Source organism: Phyllostomus discolor, chromosome 6 (genome assembly GCF_004126475.2).
Source record: "Phyllostomus discolor isolate MPI-MPIP mPhyDis1 chromosome 6, mPhyDis1.pri.v3, whole genome shotgun sequence".
Classification (NCBI taxonomy): domain Eukaryota; kingdom Metazoa; phylum Chordata; class Mammalia; order Chiroptera; family Phyllostomidae; genus Phyllostomus; species Phyllostomus discolor.
Genome location: NC_040908.2, coordinates 49,679,703 through 49,697,710, shown reverse-complemented (window position 1 = coordinate 49,697,710; position 18,008 = coordinate 49,679,703). Strand labels below are relative to the sequence as shown.

General features: G+C 40.5%; 1 protein-coding gene across 1 annotated transcript in view; it reads left to right on the top strand.

Moving 5' to 3' along the window:
- ANXA4 (annexin A4) overlaps window positions 1-18,008 on the top strand; it is a 64,726-nt gene that overhangs the window by 43,356 nt on the left and 3,362 nt on the right. The window contains exons 8-12 of the mRNA XM_028516768.2: window positions 1,756-1,812; window positions 10,118-10,211; window positions 12,938-13,033; window positions 16,438-16,496; window positions 17,466-17,588. Coding sequence (XP_028372569.1) covers window positions 1,756-1,812; window positions 10,118-10,211; window positions 12,938-13,033; window positions 16,438-16,496; window positions 17,466-17,588 — 429 coding nt within the window. The remainder of the gene's footprint in view (window positions 1-1,755; window positions 1,813-10,117; window positions 10,212-12,937; window positions 13,034-16,437; window positions 16,497-17,465; window positions 17,589-18,008) is intronic.

The following is an 18,008-nucleotide window of genomic DNA, read 5'->3' as shown; positions in this document are numbered from 1 at the left end:
ATTGGGGTTTGGGTTTATTGACATGATCACTCTATCTACCCTCTTTTCTGGGCTTTCTCATCCTTCTAACTTCCCAAATGTAAATATTCCTCAGGTGACTTCTTGGGCCTCTCTGATGTTTTATCTTCTGTTCTTTGGAAACTCTGGCCAGTCACGTACACCCATTTGTTCTAATTTATATATACAAATACTGAATATCGGCCCAGCCTCCTTATTACTTAGTGCATTGAGAGTTATGAGGAGGAGTAAGAGGCAGTTCCTGGGCTTTAGGAGTTTATATCATCATAAGGGAATATATCAGGTACACAATTGCTATAATAATAAAGGCTTGAAACATAAGTATCTAAAGAGAGACATAGAATAAAATGAAGGTTTGTGGAGAATTTTGGTTGCAGAAACAAAGAAAAGACTTCATGGGAGGGGCACAGGTTCAGAAAGGACTTGGAGGTTGCTAGAACTCAAGAAGCAGAGGTGTGGGTGGGTGCACTTCTAGGCAGGAAGAAGGTGGGAAACAAGGGGTGTGATCTGGGATCGAAGGGCTAAGCAGTCAGGCTGGTAGTTACAGCAGCAAGGTGGAAGGATGAGCAGGGATTCTACGCTGGGAGGAGTTTGCACTTTCTTTGGAGAACAGTAGGGAGCCACTGAATGTTTGGAGCAGTAGAATGATGATTAGAACTGCATTTTTAGAAGAGTGATACAATAGTGGTGTGTAAGATTAATTTTAATGGCAAGGAAGTGGAGACTGGGAAACCACATAGAGAGTTGCCTCCATATTTATACGAGAAATAAAGCAGGACAGGGCTAGTGTGGGATCAGGGAGGGTGCCAGAAAAGAGAAGGTGGATACACGAGATATTTCACATGACTTCGCAAGTACATCCTTATCCCTGACCTCCTTACGGAGTGCGAGACACATTTCTCACTGCTTTTTAGATGTTTACTCATACATATTCTGCCATCACCTCAAATCAGTCCTCCTAAACCAAACCTGAACTCCAAAGCAGCTCTTCTTCCTGACTTGTCTTTTTCTGTTAATATTGTTTCTGTTCAAAGCTAAACCCTGTAAACCATCTCCCACTTTGCTCTCCCTCTGATATTTACTTAATAATGCAGCTGGCTTTTCTTACTTCTTACCCATTCTTACCTTTCCTCCTGGATTTACCGTTCTGCTGTGGTATACCTATACTGTAGAACTTTGGGACAGCATAGCAATAAAAAGAGTCCAACAAACCAGAGGAAAGTAGCCCATTTGCTACTGTTCAGCATTCCACTGAGGCGTCAACCCTGCCCTCCCTGTGAGCTGGTGTTGGTGAGGGATGGGGGTGTTGTCATGTGTTCCTTAAGCCCCACTGCTGGTCCCAGATGCTGTTGATTCTCCTCTGTTCCCAGCCCCTGTTTGGCAGAACCCATTGATGTAGACTTGCCGGTTCCAAAGACATGAATCAGCTGGGAAGAAGCAGGACTGGGGGGAGGTCAGGAGCGGGGCGGAGCAGTCAACAAGCAGCATTCATTCCCTTTCTAATGTTGCAGAGATGGTGCAGCAGGGGCTCTCCCTCTGGTAATGTTGTCTAGGCTCTAATCAGAGCCATGGGAAAAATGCAGGCACACTCAAAGGACATCTCTCAGTAGGCTGGAAGTGTGACCCTTTGTGGCATTCTGTCTTACTATCATGTCATTGGGTTCCCAGACATTCTGTCTTACACATATCTTCATGGCTACTCTCTCATTCTCTTTGGTTTGTTTTGCTCATCCTCAGGGTGGCAGGGATGAAACCAATTACCTGGATGATGCTCTCATGAGACAGGATGCTCAGGTGAGCCGAACGGCAGCTTCTTTTTTCTGTTTTGCCAGTAAGACTGTCCTTAGTTGGTGGACCCCTTCCTATTTCAATGTATATTGGTCTAACTGGGATATGTTATATAAAAAAAGATCCTCACAGATAACCTTTAATAGCAGAAGTTTCTTTTAGAAATACCTGAAGTTTGGGGGTAGTATGAGGCATCGTTATATAAGCACCCTTGGATTCTAGATTTCTTGACATTGGGACCAGTGTTGCCACCCCAGAGAACCATGGAGTGTTTTCTGAATCACTTGGAGGTGATGGAACCTGCCTTTGTTTTGTTTAACTTGCATTTTTACATCCCCAAAGAGAACTTTGATAGGACCTGTATGGAACAGCTTGACACAGTGGTATTCATTAACCTGTTGGGTAAAATTAATACAAAGCCTGAAGAGGCACTTACTTCCTTGGTACTCATGGCTGCCCTGGCACCACCTCCTGGTGTATTGGCTGTGGCCAGATAACACTAATAATCACAGCTAATAAAAAACGGGTCTTTTACCTGGTACCAAACACTGTTCTACCTCTTGATATGGCGTATCCTTGTAGTAATGCTATGAAATAGTATTGTTATTCCCATTTTGTGTGTGAGGAAACTGAGGCTCAGAGAAATCAAGTTCCTTGCTCAAGTTCATACAGGTAAAAAATGGCAGAACTGAGATTTGAAATTAGGCAATTTGGATCTAGACCCTGTACTCTTAACCCATATACAACCATAAAGAAGGACTGGTCCTATTCAGTATGTGGAGGTGTAAGGTAGCTTACTATACCTTTCACTGAAAGGTAAGGTACCTTTCACTATAAGGTAGAGGGGTATGTGTGTCATAAGAGTTCTGAGGACTCAGGGAGGCCCATGCCATGCGTGGAATTGAAGAAATTGCCTTCAATCCAGAAGCTTTGAGGAGGGAGGGGGTATTAAAAACATTGCAACTCTTGAGTGCTTATGTGAACTTCAGCTATCTCAAGGAGAGCATTTTTGGGCATGCTGGAAGGACTCTCCATAGCTCTGATGAATCCTAAATTAAATGAAGAGTTAGTAAACAGTTTATTCCTGAAATATTATATTCATTATCAATTTGGGGGGCTTTGCTAAGTGTCAGGCATTGTGTTAACTACTCTACATTTTTTCCCTGAACAAATCTGGGCAGTAGATGTTATTACTTCTGTTTTAGAGATTGGGAAACTGATGCAGAGATTTAAATAACTAGTCCAAGATCAGAAAGTTGGTAGAATTGGGCTCTTTGAATCCAGATCTGTATGATTTTTTAAAACCATGCAATTCAACAAATATTTTTGGGCTCTGCAAGGAGCACAGTTCTTGGAGATGACCAGGTGGAAAGGCACTTCTAAACAAGTTTGGGCTGGGGAAGTTGCACAGAGGGAATATTACTTAGAATGGAGTTTTTCTGGATCTTCCATGTCTTACAAAGAGGCAAAAAATTTGAGAACAACTCCAGCCAAGGCTTTAGCTCTTCCAGAATGAGCCAGTAGAAAACCCTGTGAATCTTTGCTCTTCCACTTGCATCAGCATTAAGGGGATCGTTGGCAGACTTTTGGTTATTATAGCTGGGTTTTCATGTAGGAAAGGAAATCAGTTTGAGGTGAGAAGAATGATCAGGGCAGGTGGACTTTGGTAGTAATTACTTATAAAAGGAAGAAAATTTAAAATACAGAGAAGCTATTATTTATCCAGTCCAATTTTACCTGTTCTTGGAATGAAACTTACACAAATGGAAATAATAGGTAATGCTCAGAATTCCTACTTTAAAAGGAAATGCATGGTATATTAAAACTCCATTAAAAATGCCCTTCGGCCTTGGCTGCTGTGGCTCAGTGGACTGGGTGTCATCCAACAAACTGAAGAGTTTCTGGTTTATTCCCAGTGGGGGCACGTGCCTGGGTTGTGGGGCCAGATCCCCTGTTGGGGGTGTGTGAGGTGCAACCAAACCGTGTTTCTCTCTAAATACATCGATGTTGCTACCCCCCTTTCTCCCTCCCTTCCTCTCTCTCTAAAATACATACATACATACATACATACTTTAAAAAATCATCCTCTTCAGCCCTGGCTGGTGTAGCTTAGTGGACTGAGCTTGGGCTGCGAACCAAAGTGTCACAGGTTCGATTCCCAGTCAGGGCACATGCCTGGGTTGCAGGCCACGGCCCCCAGCAACCGCACATTGATGTTTCTCTCTCTCTCTCTCTTTCTCCCTCCCTTCCCTCTCTAAAAATAAATAAATAAAATCTTTAAAAAAAATCATCCCCTTTAGAACTTTTGTTAGAATACAGCACAGATTAGACTTGCTTCTTCTGGGGGGAAAAAAGCCAGGAAATACTAAAATAGGGACAACTCTGTATCAACACTGGAAACTTTGGAGGAGGGCCATTCAAATGCCAAATGGGCTACAAACCTGGGCCAAGGATGCAGGAGGGCCATCCTTCCCCAGAAAAGAGGCTGAGTTGCCTCCAGCTGGGAACAGGCACAGTGGCTTCAGCAAACAGAAGAAACTAGTCAGAGAAGACAGCTGCTTTCAGTGGAGTAGCTACAAGTGCTCCTGATTGAAATTCATCCAAGTGAAAAGTGAGAGCTCTGCAAAGGATCCACTCATCTTGTTCCAGAGCAGGGAACAGGAGTGGAGGGACTGCTCATCACTTAAAGATGGAAGAGCTTGAAAATCAACAGATTCTCACCTTGAACACCATGTGGCCTGTGAACAAACTGAGGCTTGAAGGGCAGCAAATAGTGCCATGCTGTAAGAAAGACACAGATTTCAGATTGCTTTGGACACTAATATAAGTGAGAGAAAAATGGATTATAATTAAACAAGAGCTAAGAAAGAAAAAAATGACAGAAATGAAATGGAGCTGGATGAAGGGAAAGCAGAACTTTTTTAAAAAGGGAAGCTAGATGAGCTAGGATATGTTCTTAGATAGGAACTTCTGGCCAAGATGGATGGATGCATAGGTAGATACACTTTGCTTCCTCACACAACTAAGAGAAGGACAACAAAAAAATTAAAAGCAAGCAACAACCAGCACTGCCAGAAAACTGAACTGTATAGAAGTCTGACAGCCAAGGAGTTAAAGAAGAAACATTCATCCAGACTGGTAGGAGGGGTGGAGATGAGCAGCCAGGGCAGTGAGGTTGCACAGCAGGGCAAGCAGCTGGTAGTCTCATATTTGTGTGCAGATAAACTGGGAAGAACAACTGGGGAGCGAGACAGACCATATAACCCAGGGTTCCAGCAAGGGAAGAGAAAGGCTGCAAACCTCTAGCTATAAAAACTTGTGCGGGTTGCAGTGGTAGGAGAAATTCCCAGCCTCAGAGGAGAATTTGTTAGAGAGACTCACAGGGTCCTAGAGTGTACACAAGCCCACCCACCCAGAAATGAGCACCATAAGGGCCCAATTTTCTTGAGAGTAGTGGGGGAAGTGACTGAAAACCCGCTAAGAGCAACGTAAGCAAGCAGCATTGTACCCTCTCAGACCTCTCCCCGCCACACAGCACCACAGTGCAGCAATGGTGGGTTGCCCCATCCTGGTGAACAACTTAGGTTCCACCCCTTACAACATAACAGGTGCGTGAAGACAAAGAAATATGGCCCAAATAAAAGAACAGATCAAAGCTCCAAAAACAGAACTAAGTGATGAAGAGATAGCCAACCTATCAGATGCACAGTTCAAAACAATGGTAATCAGGATGCTCACAGAAATAGTAGAGTATGGTCACAAAGTAGAGGAAAAAGCAAAGGCTATGAAAAGTTAAATAAAGAAAAATGTACAGGGAACCAACAGTGAAGGGAAGGAAACTGGACTCAAATGAACGATTTGGAGCAAAAGGAAGAAATAAGCATCCAACCAGAACAGGATGAAGAAACAAGAATTCAAAATAATGAGGAGAGCCTTAGGAACCTCTGGGAGAACTTTAAACATTCCAACATCTGAATCATGCTGGTGACAGAAGAAGAGGAAGACTAAGAAATTGAAAACTTATCTGAAAAAATAATGAAGGAGAACTTCCCCATTCTGGCAAAGGAAATAGACTTCCAGGAAGCTCAGAGAGACCCAAAGAAGTTGAACCCAAGGAAGCACACACCAAGGCACATCATAATCACATTACCCAAGATTAAAGATAAGGAGAGAATCTTTAATCAATAAAATATATTATTTTTTTAAAAAAGGAGAGGATGTTAAAAGCAGCAAGAGGGAAGGAGAGAGTTACTTACAAAGGAGTTCCCATAAGACTGATTTCTCAAAGGAAACCTTACATACAAGAAGGGGCTGGAAAGAAGTATTTAAAGTCATGAGAGGCAAAGACCTACATCCAAGATTACTCTATGCAGCAAAGCTATCATTTAGAATGGAAGGGCAGATAAAGTGCTTCCAAGATAAGGTCAAGTTAAAGTAGTTCATCATCACCAAGCCAATATTATATGAAATATTAAAGGGATTTATCTAAGAAAAAGAAGATCAAAACTTTGAACAGTAAAATGACAACAAACTTACAACTATCAACAACTGAACTTAAAACAAAAACAAAAACTAAGCAAACAACTAGAATAGGAACAGAATCACAGAAATGGAGATCATATGGAGGGTTATCAGTGGGGAGGGGAAGGAGGGAGAATGGGGGGAAAGGTACAGGGAACAAGAAGCATAAATTGTAGGTACAAAATAGACAGGGGAGGTTAAGAATAGTATAGGAAATGGAGAAACCAAAGAACTTATATGCACAACCCATGGACGTGAACTAAGGTGGGGAATGCTGGTGGGAGGTGGGTTGCAGCACGGAGGAGAATAAAGGGGAGAAAGAAATGGGACAACTAATACAGCATAATCAGTGAAAATATAATTTTTAAAAAAGAAAGAAATGTTCTTAGATAAAACAGGGAAAACCAACATTTTAAGTTCATTAGAAGCAGGAATGATCAAAAATCATATTGCTGAAAACAGAATCACTGTTGTGGAGAGCTGTGCTGAAAAACTCTCCAGAATTCAGAAGAAAAGGACAAAGCCAGCAGAGAAAAGGAGTAGTATAGAAGAAAAACGATGGAGGTTAGAATTGTGACAAGAAGGATGTGGAAAACTTTGTAGTGGCCTATACTTAAGGTATAACAAAGGTAAAATAAATTCAGGCATGTGGTCCTGGTGTAAGAGTTGAGAGAACCCAGTGGAATGTCTAGGAGGTATAAGAGCAGAAGCAAGCCTCTGTGAGAACAGGTAGCATTTCAAAACAGTGAGGAAAACGGAGTGCATACTCCATGGAGTTGAGACAACTGGCTAACCATTTGAAAAGAAAAAAGTTAGATCCTGACTTTCCCTCACATCATAATGAATTTCAAATAGATTGAAGTTTTAATGTAAATAAATGAAGTCAGAAAGATACCGTAATAAAATGTTAAATACTTTTTTAAATCTGCAGCTGGGAAAGGATATTGTATGCCTAACACAAAAGCAGAAACCATAAAGGCAAATGGATTGCTAGTTTGGCTACATAAAAACAGACAAAGAAATAAACAAAAAAACATACAAATTGTTTTTCAGGTAACACCACAGAGAAAATTCAAGATCAAATGATAGAATGAGGAGAAGTTTTGCCTTATGTATAATAAGCTTAATATATAGAGGTTTTATATATAAACGAATGATATAGTTAACTATCTTATTGAAAAATCAAAACTACTGTTTTGACACTATTAATAAGAATTCTCTAGTTTTTAAAAAATGGACAATACACTATTTTATTGAATTTATTACAATGACATTAGTTAGTTAATATATGTAGGCTTCAGGTGTAGGGACAATGGACTTTAACAAGCAACTCAAAAAAGAAAAATAGAAATGGCAAATACATAAAAAATGTCCAACCTCACCAGTTATTTTTAAAAATTAACACAAAATGTACAATTTCCACCCATTATTTAAAAAGTTACTCTTTTCAAAGTCATTTTAATGGTATTTTACTAAAGTACCATTCTGTAAAAGATAGTAAATCGGCTCTTTTCCTAAATGCTCTAGTTACTATTGCTGCTTAACAAAACATTTCAAACTTCGTTACATATAACAACCACTATTTTATTATGCTGTGAGTTAGATTCTGTGGGTCAGAAATTCAGACGAATCCCTCAGAACTGGCTATCCCATCTGAGGTCTTAGCTGGGAAGACTTGAACAGCTTGAGGTGACTCGCATGCCTGTGGGTTGGAGGCTCCATCCGTCGCTCCTGTGTTTGTGTGGTCTGGGCTGAGATGACTCGTCTGGGACTGTCAAAGGGACCCCCGAATGCAGCCCCTGGCTCAGGCCTCCCAAAGCACAGCAGCTAGGTTTCAAGAGGGAGCATCTCAAAAGCCAGCATTCCAAGAGAACCAAAGCTGCCTGACCTGTCGTCATCATCTAGCCTCAGAAATCAGTGTTGTTTCCACCATACTTTTGTTGAGTGAAGTCGACAAAGCCTGCTGAGATTCAAATTTGAAAAACACTGAATTAGATGAATGCCTCATGCCCTCCCCGCTTTAAAATTTCATGATTCTGTGAATTGACACTAAAACAATGAGGGAATCAGAGAAAGAAGTGAAGGAACAGAGTGGGTGGAGGCAAGCTCAGTGAGTGCAAAATGTATAACGTAAAGGGCATTTTGAGAAATTTAATAAGCCAGCTACTGATTGTAAATGGATCATAGGGTTTTAAAACTTTTGTTTACATAAAAGTTTTTTTATAGCCCTGGCTATAACGTAACATAGCCCTGGCCAGGTGGCTCAGCTGGTTGGAGCATTGTCCTGTGCATCAGATTGCGGGTTTGATTCCTGGTCAAGGCACATACCGAGTTACAGGTTTGATCCCTGTCAGGGCGCATGGGGGAGTCAACCGAACAATGTTTCTCTCTCATACTGATGTTTCTCTCCTTCCCTCCCTTCCTCTTTCTCTAAAATCAATAAACATATCCTTGAGTGAGGATTTAAAAAAAAACACATAACAAAACTTATCATCTCAACCATTTTTAAGTGTATAGTTCAGTAGTGTGAACTATATGCATGCTGTACAACCAATCTCCAGAACTTTTCAAATGTGCAAAACTGAAACTCTACCCATTAAACAACTCCTCATTGTCCTAACTCCCCAACCAAATACTTTGTATTTCTATGCGTTAGACTACTCTAGACAGTGTGTATAAGTGAAATCACACAATATTTGTCTTTCTGTGGCTGGCTTATTTCACTCAGCATCATGTCCTCAAGGTTCACCCATGTTGCAGCACGTATCAGAACTTCTCTTCTTTATAAGGCTGCATAGTGTTCCATTGTGTGCATACACCAGATTGTGTCTGTCCATCGTGTGTTGATGGGCGTTTGGGTTGCTTCCACCTTTTGGCTATTGTGAATAATACTGCTGTGAACAAGGGTATACAGATATCTTAAGATTCTTCTTTGAATTCTTTTGGACATATATCCAGAAATAGTATTGCTGGTAATTCTATTTTTAATTTTTTGAGGAGCAGTCATAATGTTTTCTATAGAAGCTGCATTATTTTACATTCCCACCAATGATGCATAAGGATTCAAATTTCTCCACAACCTTGTCAACACTTGTTATTTATTTTTTAATAGCAGCCATCCTAATGGGTATGAGGTGATATGAATAGTAGTTTTGAGTTACCAGTAGTATAGTTAAACTGACCAGAATCAGTTTCTTATATTCCTACCTGGTTGGAATATAAGTGATTACTGATTAACCCTGGTTCTACTATAAGAACTTTGTAGCCCCAAACAAGTCACAGCTATTTTAGAGCAGTGCTGTACAATAGAACTTTCCACAATGTATGAAATGTTCTACATCTGCGCCGTCTATTATGGGTAGCCACTAGCCACTAGCCACATGTGACCACTGAGCACTTGAAATGTAGCTAGGATGCTGAGGAGTTGAAATTTATTTTTTATTTAATTTTAACTAATTAAAATTTAAATAGCCACATATGGTTAGTGGCCACTATATGGGACAGCTCAAATCTAGGGCATTTCTTTTAGCTTTTAAGGTACAGCCACGCAGTGGGCATGTAGGAAGTTGCTGGTGTTTGTCCTGCCCCTCAGGGTTCCATAGGGTCCCATTAGTTATATACCTAAGGAGAAACCCTGAGTCGTTATCACTCACTGCCGATACCACTTCCACTCCCATCACCAGCAAAATAAAATTAAGCCACTTTGGCTCTTTTAAAGTTCTGGAAATATGTGGATGTGTGTTGGCACCTGCTCTGTGGTGTTTTAAACTTGTGCTTTGTTTGGCTTCAGGACCTGTATGAGGCCGGAGAGAAGAGATGGGGGACAGATGAGGTGAAATTCCTAACTGTTCTCTGTTCCCGGAATCGAAACCACTTGTTGCATGGTAAGGCACTGGCTTCATCTTCCCCAGAAACTGTCAGAAAGATAGCGAAAACTGTGTTGCCCATAATTAATGGATACTTTATTCCCCTTTACCTGGTACAAAAACCAATGGTCCTAAACAGTCTTAGATGCTTTACCTTGGATGTGCATGAGTGCAGTGATGTGCACAAGCGCCAACTTCTGAAAGATGAATTATGAACAATTAGCAGATGTATTCACAGAAATTTGGCATTCCTGTTCACAGGAAACTGATCTTCGTAGTCAATCCGTTTTCTAAAGCAGCTCTATTTAAATTGAGTTACATAAGAAAAAATCTTCAGTACATCTGTGAGCAAGAAAATAGAAATGTTGGTTGACATTTATTCGTATTTAACACTGAGGTTATAAAGCTAATAGCAGTGATCTTGTTAGGAGGTATGTTGCATCAGATGAATAGTGGATAATTTAAGTTTTATTTCCTATGTGTAATGTTTCTAATTTGCTTCTGATAATGCTAGTCCATATTAGGTGCTTTCAACTTCTTTGGGAAAATATATACCAAAGAATTGTACAATATTTGTTGTCAAGTTTATTTTCTTCTAAGAAGCAATAAGGGTTTAATAAGATATTTCATCTTTTTAATAAGCTTTTTAGGTCTTTATGCTATGTCATAATTTTGTAAACCCACCGTGCCCTTATAATCACAATTTACAAAACTTGTGGGAGATTTGAGAATGAGTGTGCTAAATTGAAAACAGAGTAATTAAAAATTACAACCCATTGGAGAGTTGCAATTATTTCAGATATTCCACAATGGGGGGAAACAGGTGATTACTCCTGTTAATAAATGTCTTGGGCTATATACAGTCTAATGCACCATCTTTTGACTTCCTATTTCTTTGCCTTCCTTTGCCTGATTACTAATAACACAGATCTCCCCCTGGTGGTGCTTTTTAAGAACTTCGGGTCCTCAGAAGTTGATTTCATGCAAATACATTTGTAACCAATTTCACTTCCAGACACAAGTCAATAGTTGAGTAATTATAAAATAATCTGTTTGTAAGCCACTGGAAGAAAATTCTTTTAAGTGCTATTTAGATAAAGAAAACTTTATAAGTTTCTTACCAAGCAACAAAAATAGTGAGAATTCATAATAACTAAGGTTTTGTTAATTCTCTTTCTTCCCATTATAGTGCTAAGCATATTATAAGCCTTGTTTGTTGCAGCATCCCAATGGAGCCACCATCATTTTCTCTGTTTTACAGTGGAAAAGATTGAGGTTTAGAAAATGTGTCAGTTAGATTTTTGTATTCGAAGCAATATACACTGGCTCCACCTTAAAATTTCTTTTAAAGGGAAATAATATAGAATGGGACAAGAGGGAAAATGGAAACTATTGGTGGCTCATTGGATGGAAGGGAGAACTAAGACTACAAGAACAGAAATCAAGGCAGTTCTGGGGACACAGTAGAAGGGGTCGTGGATTTTATTTCTAAGGCAGTTTCCCAAAATCGGATCTCATGAAAAATGCTGATTCCTGAACCCCTGCTTCAGACTGGCTGACTGAGAGCAACCTGTGAGAGTGACACCCAGGAAGTTTAATGGGTTCCCTGGGTGATTCTTACGTTCTCTGAAGGTAAAGATGACTCTGTGCTTTTGGTTATCCCCATGATCTATCTGCTCAATTAAAAAATTCCCGGAAGGGTAAAACTGATCGGTTCCGGCTGGGTGAACCGTTTACTCCTTTGGTAGAGCTATGGCATATGTTGGGGGACAGGGTGTCCCTGGGTTGACAGCCCTGCGAGAATAGCACTGTTGCGAGGGGCAGCCTCCCAAACAAGGCGAGGTTAAGAAGATAAAACGGATATCCAACTAAGAGGGCAACAGAAGTAGAATCTATGTTCATCACATTCAAAAATACTTGGCAAATGTGATTTTACTCATATGTAGAATCTAATGAGCAAAATTACTAAAGAAAAATAGAGACAGACTGACTCATAGATAGAGAACAGGCTGATAGGTGTGGAGGAAGTTGAGGGGCTGGGTTGTGGGGGTGGAGGGATTGAGGGAAAAGGGAAAAAGTGTTGTGACTGTGAGGGCAGGGGAGGAGAGTGGGGAGAGGTGGAGGAGGGTATAGTGGGGATAAATGGTGATGCATGGAGACTTGACTTGAGGTGGTGCATACACAATACATTGTACAGATGATGTGTTATGGAATCGTGCCCCTGAAACCTGTATAATTTTGCTAACCAGCGTCACCCCAATAAATTCAAAAAAAGGAAAAATACTTGGCAAAAAAGTAAAAAAAATGCAATTATGTCAAAGTCTATTAAAAGACGCCACCAGCCGTTATCAAATGTGACTCAGTTTTAAAGAGGTTGAATTGCTCTAGTTTTGATGAGACAAAAGGAAGATGAACATACAAATGATTGCCAAGGCCAAAATTACAAAAAGACACCTTCAGCTTATGAAGGAAAAGAAAACAAATCTCTCCGACAGGTATATCCATTCCATGTGTGAGAAAACAGGGTCTCAGATACAGGAAAGGACTTGCCTGATTTCCTCTTGTCCTCAGGCCCTTTCCACTTAAATGCGTCCTGGGTTTTCACCCACATTGCTGATTAATTCCCTCTTGAAATGTGCCAAAGAATAGTGTGGTTTCATTAAAAAATGCTTGTTTTCTTCATAAATTTTAGTTTCCTATATATTTTTTTATTATTCGTAATTCCATTTTGTTGTTGTTTGCAGTGTTTGATGAATACAAAAGGATATCACAGAAGGATATTGAGCAGAGTATTAAATCTGAAACATCTGGTAGCTTTGAAGATGCCCTGCTGGCCATAGGTAAGCTGGTAGGGGCTGTCTGTGTTTATAGACTTTTCTCCTTGTTACGAAGAGTTTGTAGTCATGGGATGTAGAATTTTTGTTTTTCGGGATAAAAAATTTGTTTACATCACTCACGATGTGATCCAGTATTTTACTTTTTTAATTATATTCTATTGATTATGCTATTATAGTTGTCCTAATATTTCCTCATTCGTCCCCCTCCACCCAGCACCACCAGCTCCCTCAGGCAATCCTCCCACCATTATTCATGTCCATGGTCATGCTTAGGTTCTTTGGCTACTCCATTTCCTACACTGTACTCTACATCTCCATGGCTGTTCTGTAACTACCTATTTGTACTTAATCCCCTCACCTCTTCACCCATTCCACAACACCTCCCTCCCATCTGGCAAGCATCAAAATGCTCTCCATATCCATAATTCTGCCTCTGTTCTTGTTTGCTTAATTTGTTTTTTAGATTCAATTGTTGATAGATATGTATTTATTGCCATTTTATTGTTCATAGTTTTGAGCTGCTTCTTTTTCTTAAATAAGTCCTTTAACATTTCATATAATAATGGTTTGGTGATGATCAACTCTTTTAGTTTTTTCTTGTCTGGGAAGCTCTTTATCTGCCTTTCAATTCTAAATGATAGCTTTGCTAGTAGAGCAATCTTGGCTGTAGATCCCTAGTTCTCATGACTTTGAATATTTCTTGCCAACCCTTCTAGCCTGCAAGTTTCTCTTGAGAAATCAGTCTTATAGGACAGTCTTATAGGAATCCCCCTGTAGGTAACTACCTGCTTTTCTCCTGCTGCTTTTAAGATTCTCTCTTGCACTGGCTCATGTGGCTCAGTGGGTTGAGCACCGGCCTGCAAACCAAAAGGTGGCTGGTTTGATTCCCAGTCAGGACACATGCCTGGGTTGTGGACCAGGTCCTTGGTTGGGAGTGTACAAGAGGTAACCAATGGATGTTTCTTGCACACATCAATGTTTCTCTCCCTTTTTTTCCCCTCCCTTACTCTCTCTCTAAAAATAAATAAATAAATAATCTCTAAAAGAAAAATATTCTCTCTTTATCTTTAACCTTTAGCAATTTAATTATGATGTGTCTTGGAGTGGGCCTCTTTGCATTGATCTTGTTAGGGATCCTCTGTGCTTCCTGGACTTGCATGTCTATTTCCTTCACTAAATTAAGGAAGTTTTCTTTCATTATATTTTCAAATAGATTTCTAATTTCTTGTTTTTTCTCTACTCCTTCTGGCATCCCTATGATGTGAATTTTTGTACTGCTTGAAGTTGTCCCAGAGGCTTCTTATCCTACCCTCATTTTTTTGGATTCTTTTTTCCTCTTCTTGTTCTGATTGGTTGTTTTTTGCTTTTTTATGTTTCAAAGCATTAATTTGATTCTCAGTTTCATCCACTACAATGTTGTTTCCCTGTAATTTGTTCTTTATTTCAATTAGTGTATCCTGCATTTCTGACTAGGTCTTTTTTATGCTGTTGAGGCCCTCACTAAGTTCCTTGAGCATCCTTATAACCAGTGTTTTGAACTCTGCATCTAATAGATTGTTTATCTCCATTTTGTTTAGTTCTTTTTCTGGAGTTTTTATCTGTCCTTTCATTTGGTCCATGTTTCTTTGTCTCTTCATTTTGGCAGACTCCCTGTGTTTGTTTCTATGTATTAGGTAGAGCTGTTATGACTCCCTGATAACTGATAGTGTGGCCTAATGTAGTAGGTGTCCTCTAGGGTCCAGTGGCACAGTCTTCCCTATCACCCAAGCTGGGTACTTGAGGTGATGCCCTTCATGTTGTCTGAGTTCACCCTCCTCTTTTAGTTGAGCCTTGATTGCTGTTGGTAGATCAATGAACCTAGGTAGGTCCATTGGTAGGAATGTACCTAGGCCAGTCAACTGCAAGAATTGACTATGACCACTGACCACCATCCTCCACCCTCTGTGAAGGATCAGCTGTGAGAGGGCAGAGTGGTGGTGCTCCAACATGGTCTGTAGCTGTCCACTGGGTGTGCAGGCTCTGGAGTTTCCTGGCTAGTGCAGGCCAAGGTCAGCCCCTACCTGTGTTTTGCCTTGGGCCACCTTGCCTGAGCTATAAATCAACCTGAGATGGCTGCTACTTGTGCTAGGCTTAGAGATTCCTATTCCAAGCCAAACTGTGAATCCAGGCTGGTTGCTGCTACTCCCAGGCCTGGGGACACTTAGCAAGAGTTATAAAGGCTGGGGGCTCACTGAGATTGATTGTTGCTTGCTTGACAGGATTCAGAAATTGTGAAGCATGACTCAAGACCAGCCATTCATATGGAAAAGTGGTCTGGGTGGGACCATATGCTGGTTGGGATGGAGTCTCTGGGGATCTCCAAGGCAGTGCAAACAGTATTAGCCAGGTTGACAGAGTCTCAGGTACAGCTCTGTGGCTCTGTGGCTGGAGTGTTCAAAAAAGGGACAACAGTCCCTGCCCACCTTTCTGTCTGGGAAAAGGCTGTCCCCCAGCTCTTGTCTTGATGCCAGACACTTCAGTTTTTCCCTGTATGTTACTGAAGCCTTTCAAGCTGCCACCCCAGTGCTGGAGCTCAGAAGGAGTGAGTCTGATTAAGTTCATGTGGAACTTCTTGGGATTCCAGCAGTTTCTCCCAGTGACTGTTTTTTGCAGCCAGAAGGTATGGAGACTTATCTTCCTGGCACTGGAACCTTGGGCTGGGGGGCCTGGTGTGGGGCTGGGACTTCTCACTCCCAAGATACCCCTCCCAAATTTTTATCCACCACACGTGGATGAGGGACCAGCCCTTTCCACAACTTTGCCCCTCCTAGCAGTCTGAATAGATGTGTTTCTTTAATTTGGTAGTTGTCAGACTTCATTTAATTTCATTTCTGATGGTTCTGTGTGGTGGTGGTTCTATATTTTAGTTGTAATTTTGATGTGGTTGTGTGAAGAGACAAACCATGTTTACCTATGCTGCCACCTTGACCAAAAGTTGTGATCTAGAATTTTAAACAAGAAATATTCCATACTACCTGGTTGTTATTGTACCATGTATCTTTATATATTTTATTTGCTCTGTGCCTTTATATTTCAGGATACAGAAAATAATCCTATATTAGCTGCGCCTTATAGGTCTGGGAATCGTTAGAACAAATAACTTCATATGGTAGAGATGGTAATCATTTTTAAACTAGGTGCTGCCCATTTCTTTAATGGCCTTTATTAATTACTTCTCCAGAAACTTGACAATAAATTACAAGTATTTCCCATCTGTGAAAGTGCTTTCAGTATAGCCTGTGTTCATAAAACCTTTCTGGCTAATTCTGACAAAGAGATACTACTTCATATTTTGTAGAAACAGCTGTCATATTTTTCTCATAGATTTTATCTGTAATCTCTTCATTTCTTTTTTTATTTCTTGACAGTAAAGTGCATGAGGAACAAATCTGCATATTTTGCTGAAAGGCTTTACAAATCTATGAAGGTAAAAATCTTCTTTTTAGCATTTGAATGACTCTGATGTGTCTTGTGTCCAAATTAGACAAAATCAGTCTGACATATTCAGTTCAATTTATTAACTACTTTACTGAGTGCCTGGTAATAATAATACTAGGCAATATTGATTACCGATGTGTGATCATTTTTCATACTCCTTTATACATATAGTTTTATCGCCACAATAGCTTTATGGAGCGTGTACTTTTATCAACCCCCATTTTACAGATGATATAACTGAGGCACAGTGAGGATATGCAGTTTGCCCAGGGTCCTCAGTGAAGAAGTCATGGAGCAGGGATCAAACACTGGCAATCTAGCTTCAGAGCTCGAGATTCTAACCATGCATTGTACTCTGTGCCAGTACCCTTACCAGAAACCATGGGTAGTGCAGGGAAGGTCAAAGTGTAGTTTTTGCTCTCAAAGAACATTCTAGCCTTGAGGGGAAGGCAGGTATGTGCAAAACACCAGTAAGAACACAATAGAATGCAAGATCGTAGTGAAGGATCCATATATTATAGGAATACAGAGGATAGGGAATTTTTTTCAAACATTTGTTCATGTAGGAAGTATAGATCAGAAAACAATACATAAAGAAGTTGTTAATGTTTGAGCAGGACCTTAAAGGAAGTTTTCTGTGGGAGGGTATTATAGAGGTGGAAAGGATGACATGACGTGAGGGGAGGAATTGTTGCAAGTAAGGTTTGCAGGCTAGAAAACACAAGTGTGTCTCTAGAGTGGCAGAGAGTTTTCTTTCCAGAACACAGAGTATTGGGAAGGTAAGTTGGTAAAAGCCTTGAACACCATGTGAGGAGCAATATTCTGCATCCCTCTAAGGTTGTGGCACAAAGAACATCATCAGAAGAGTCGTGCGTAGTCTTACCTTGATGGATGGAAGAAGAGCACTACCTGGAAACCATTGGACTTAGATATGCTAGGATCTTGTTTTCTTCCATAGGGCTTGGGCACCGATGATGACACCCTTATCAGGGTGATGGTTTCTCGAGCAGAGATTGATATGTTGGACATTCGGGCAAACTTCAAGAGGCTCTATGGAAAGTCTCTGTACTCCTTCATCAAGGTAGGGAGTCTTGCCCTGGCCCAGGGGAAAGCTCTGAAGAAAGGATAGGGTTCTGGCCTAGGATTTAGACACTTCTTATCCTCTCCCTGGCAGATATTATTCCCTTTAAAGATGGTACTCTAATTCAGATATTTCCAGTGTCTCTCCTTTCACACAGATGTTTACATCTGTGCCAGGTTCAAAGCTAGATTGTCAATATACTAGTTATTTCATGTTGACCCCAAACACAGAAAAATTACATTATATGAATACTTTCAAGAGCACAGTTTTCTCTAACTGCTTACAAGGAAAGATAAGAAACTGAATCAGTCTTCCAGAATCTTATCCAGGGCCAGCTGTGGACTACTGAAAATACGGGAAAGCACGTTCATTATCCTGGATTGCTGTTCTTTACCTGGCACCAGGCTTCTAGGCAGGTTA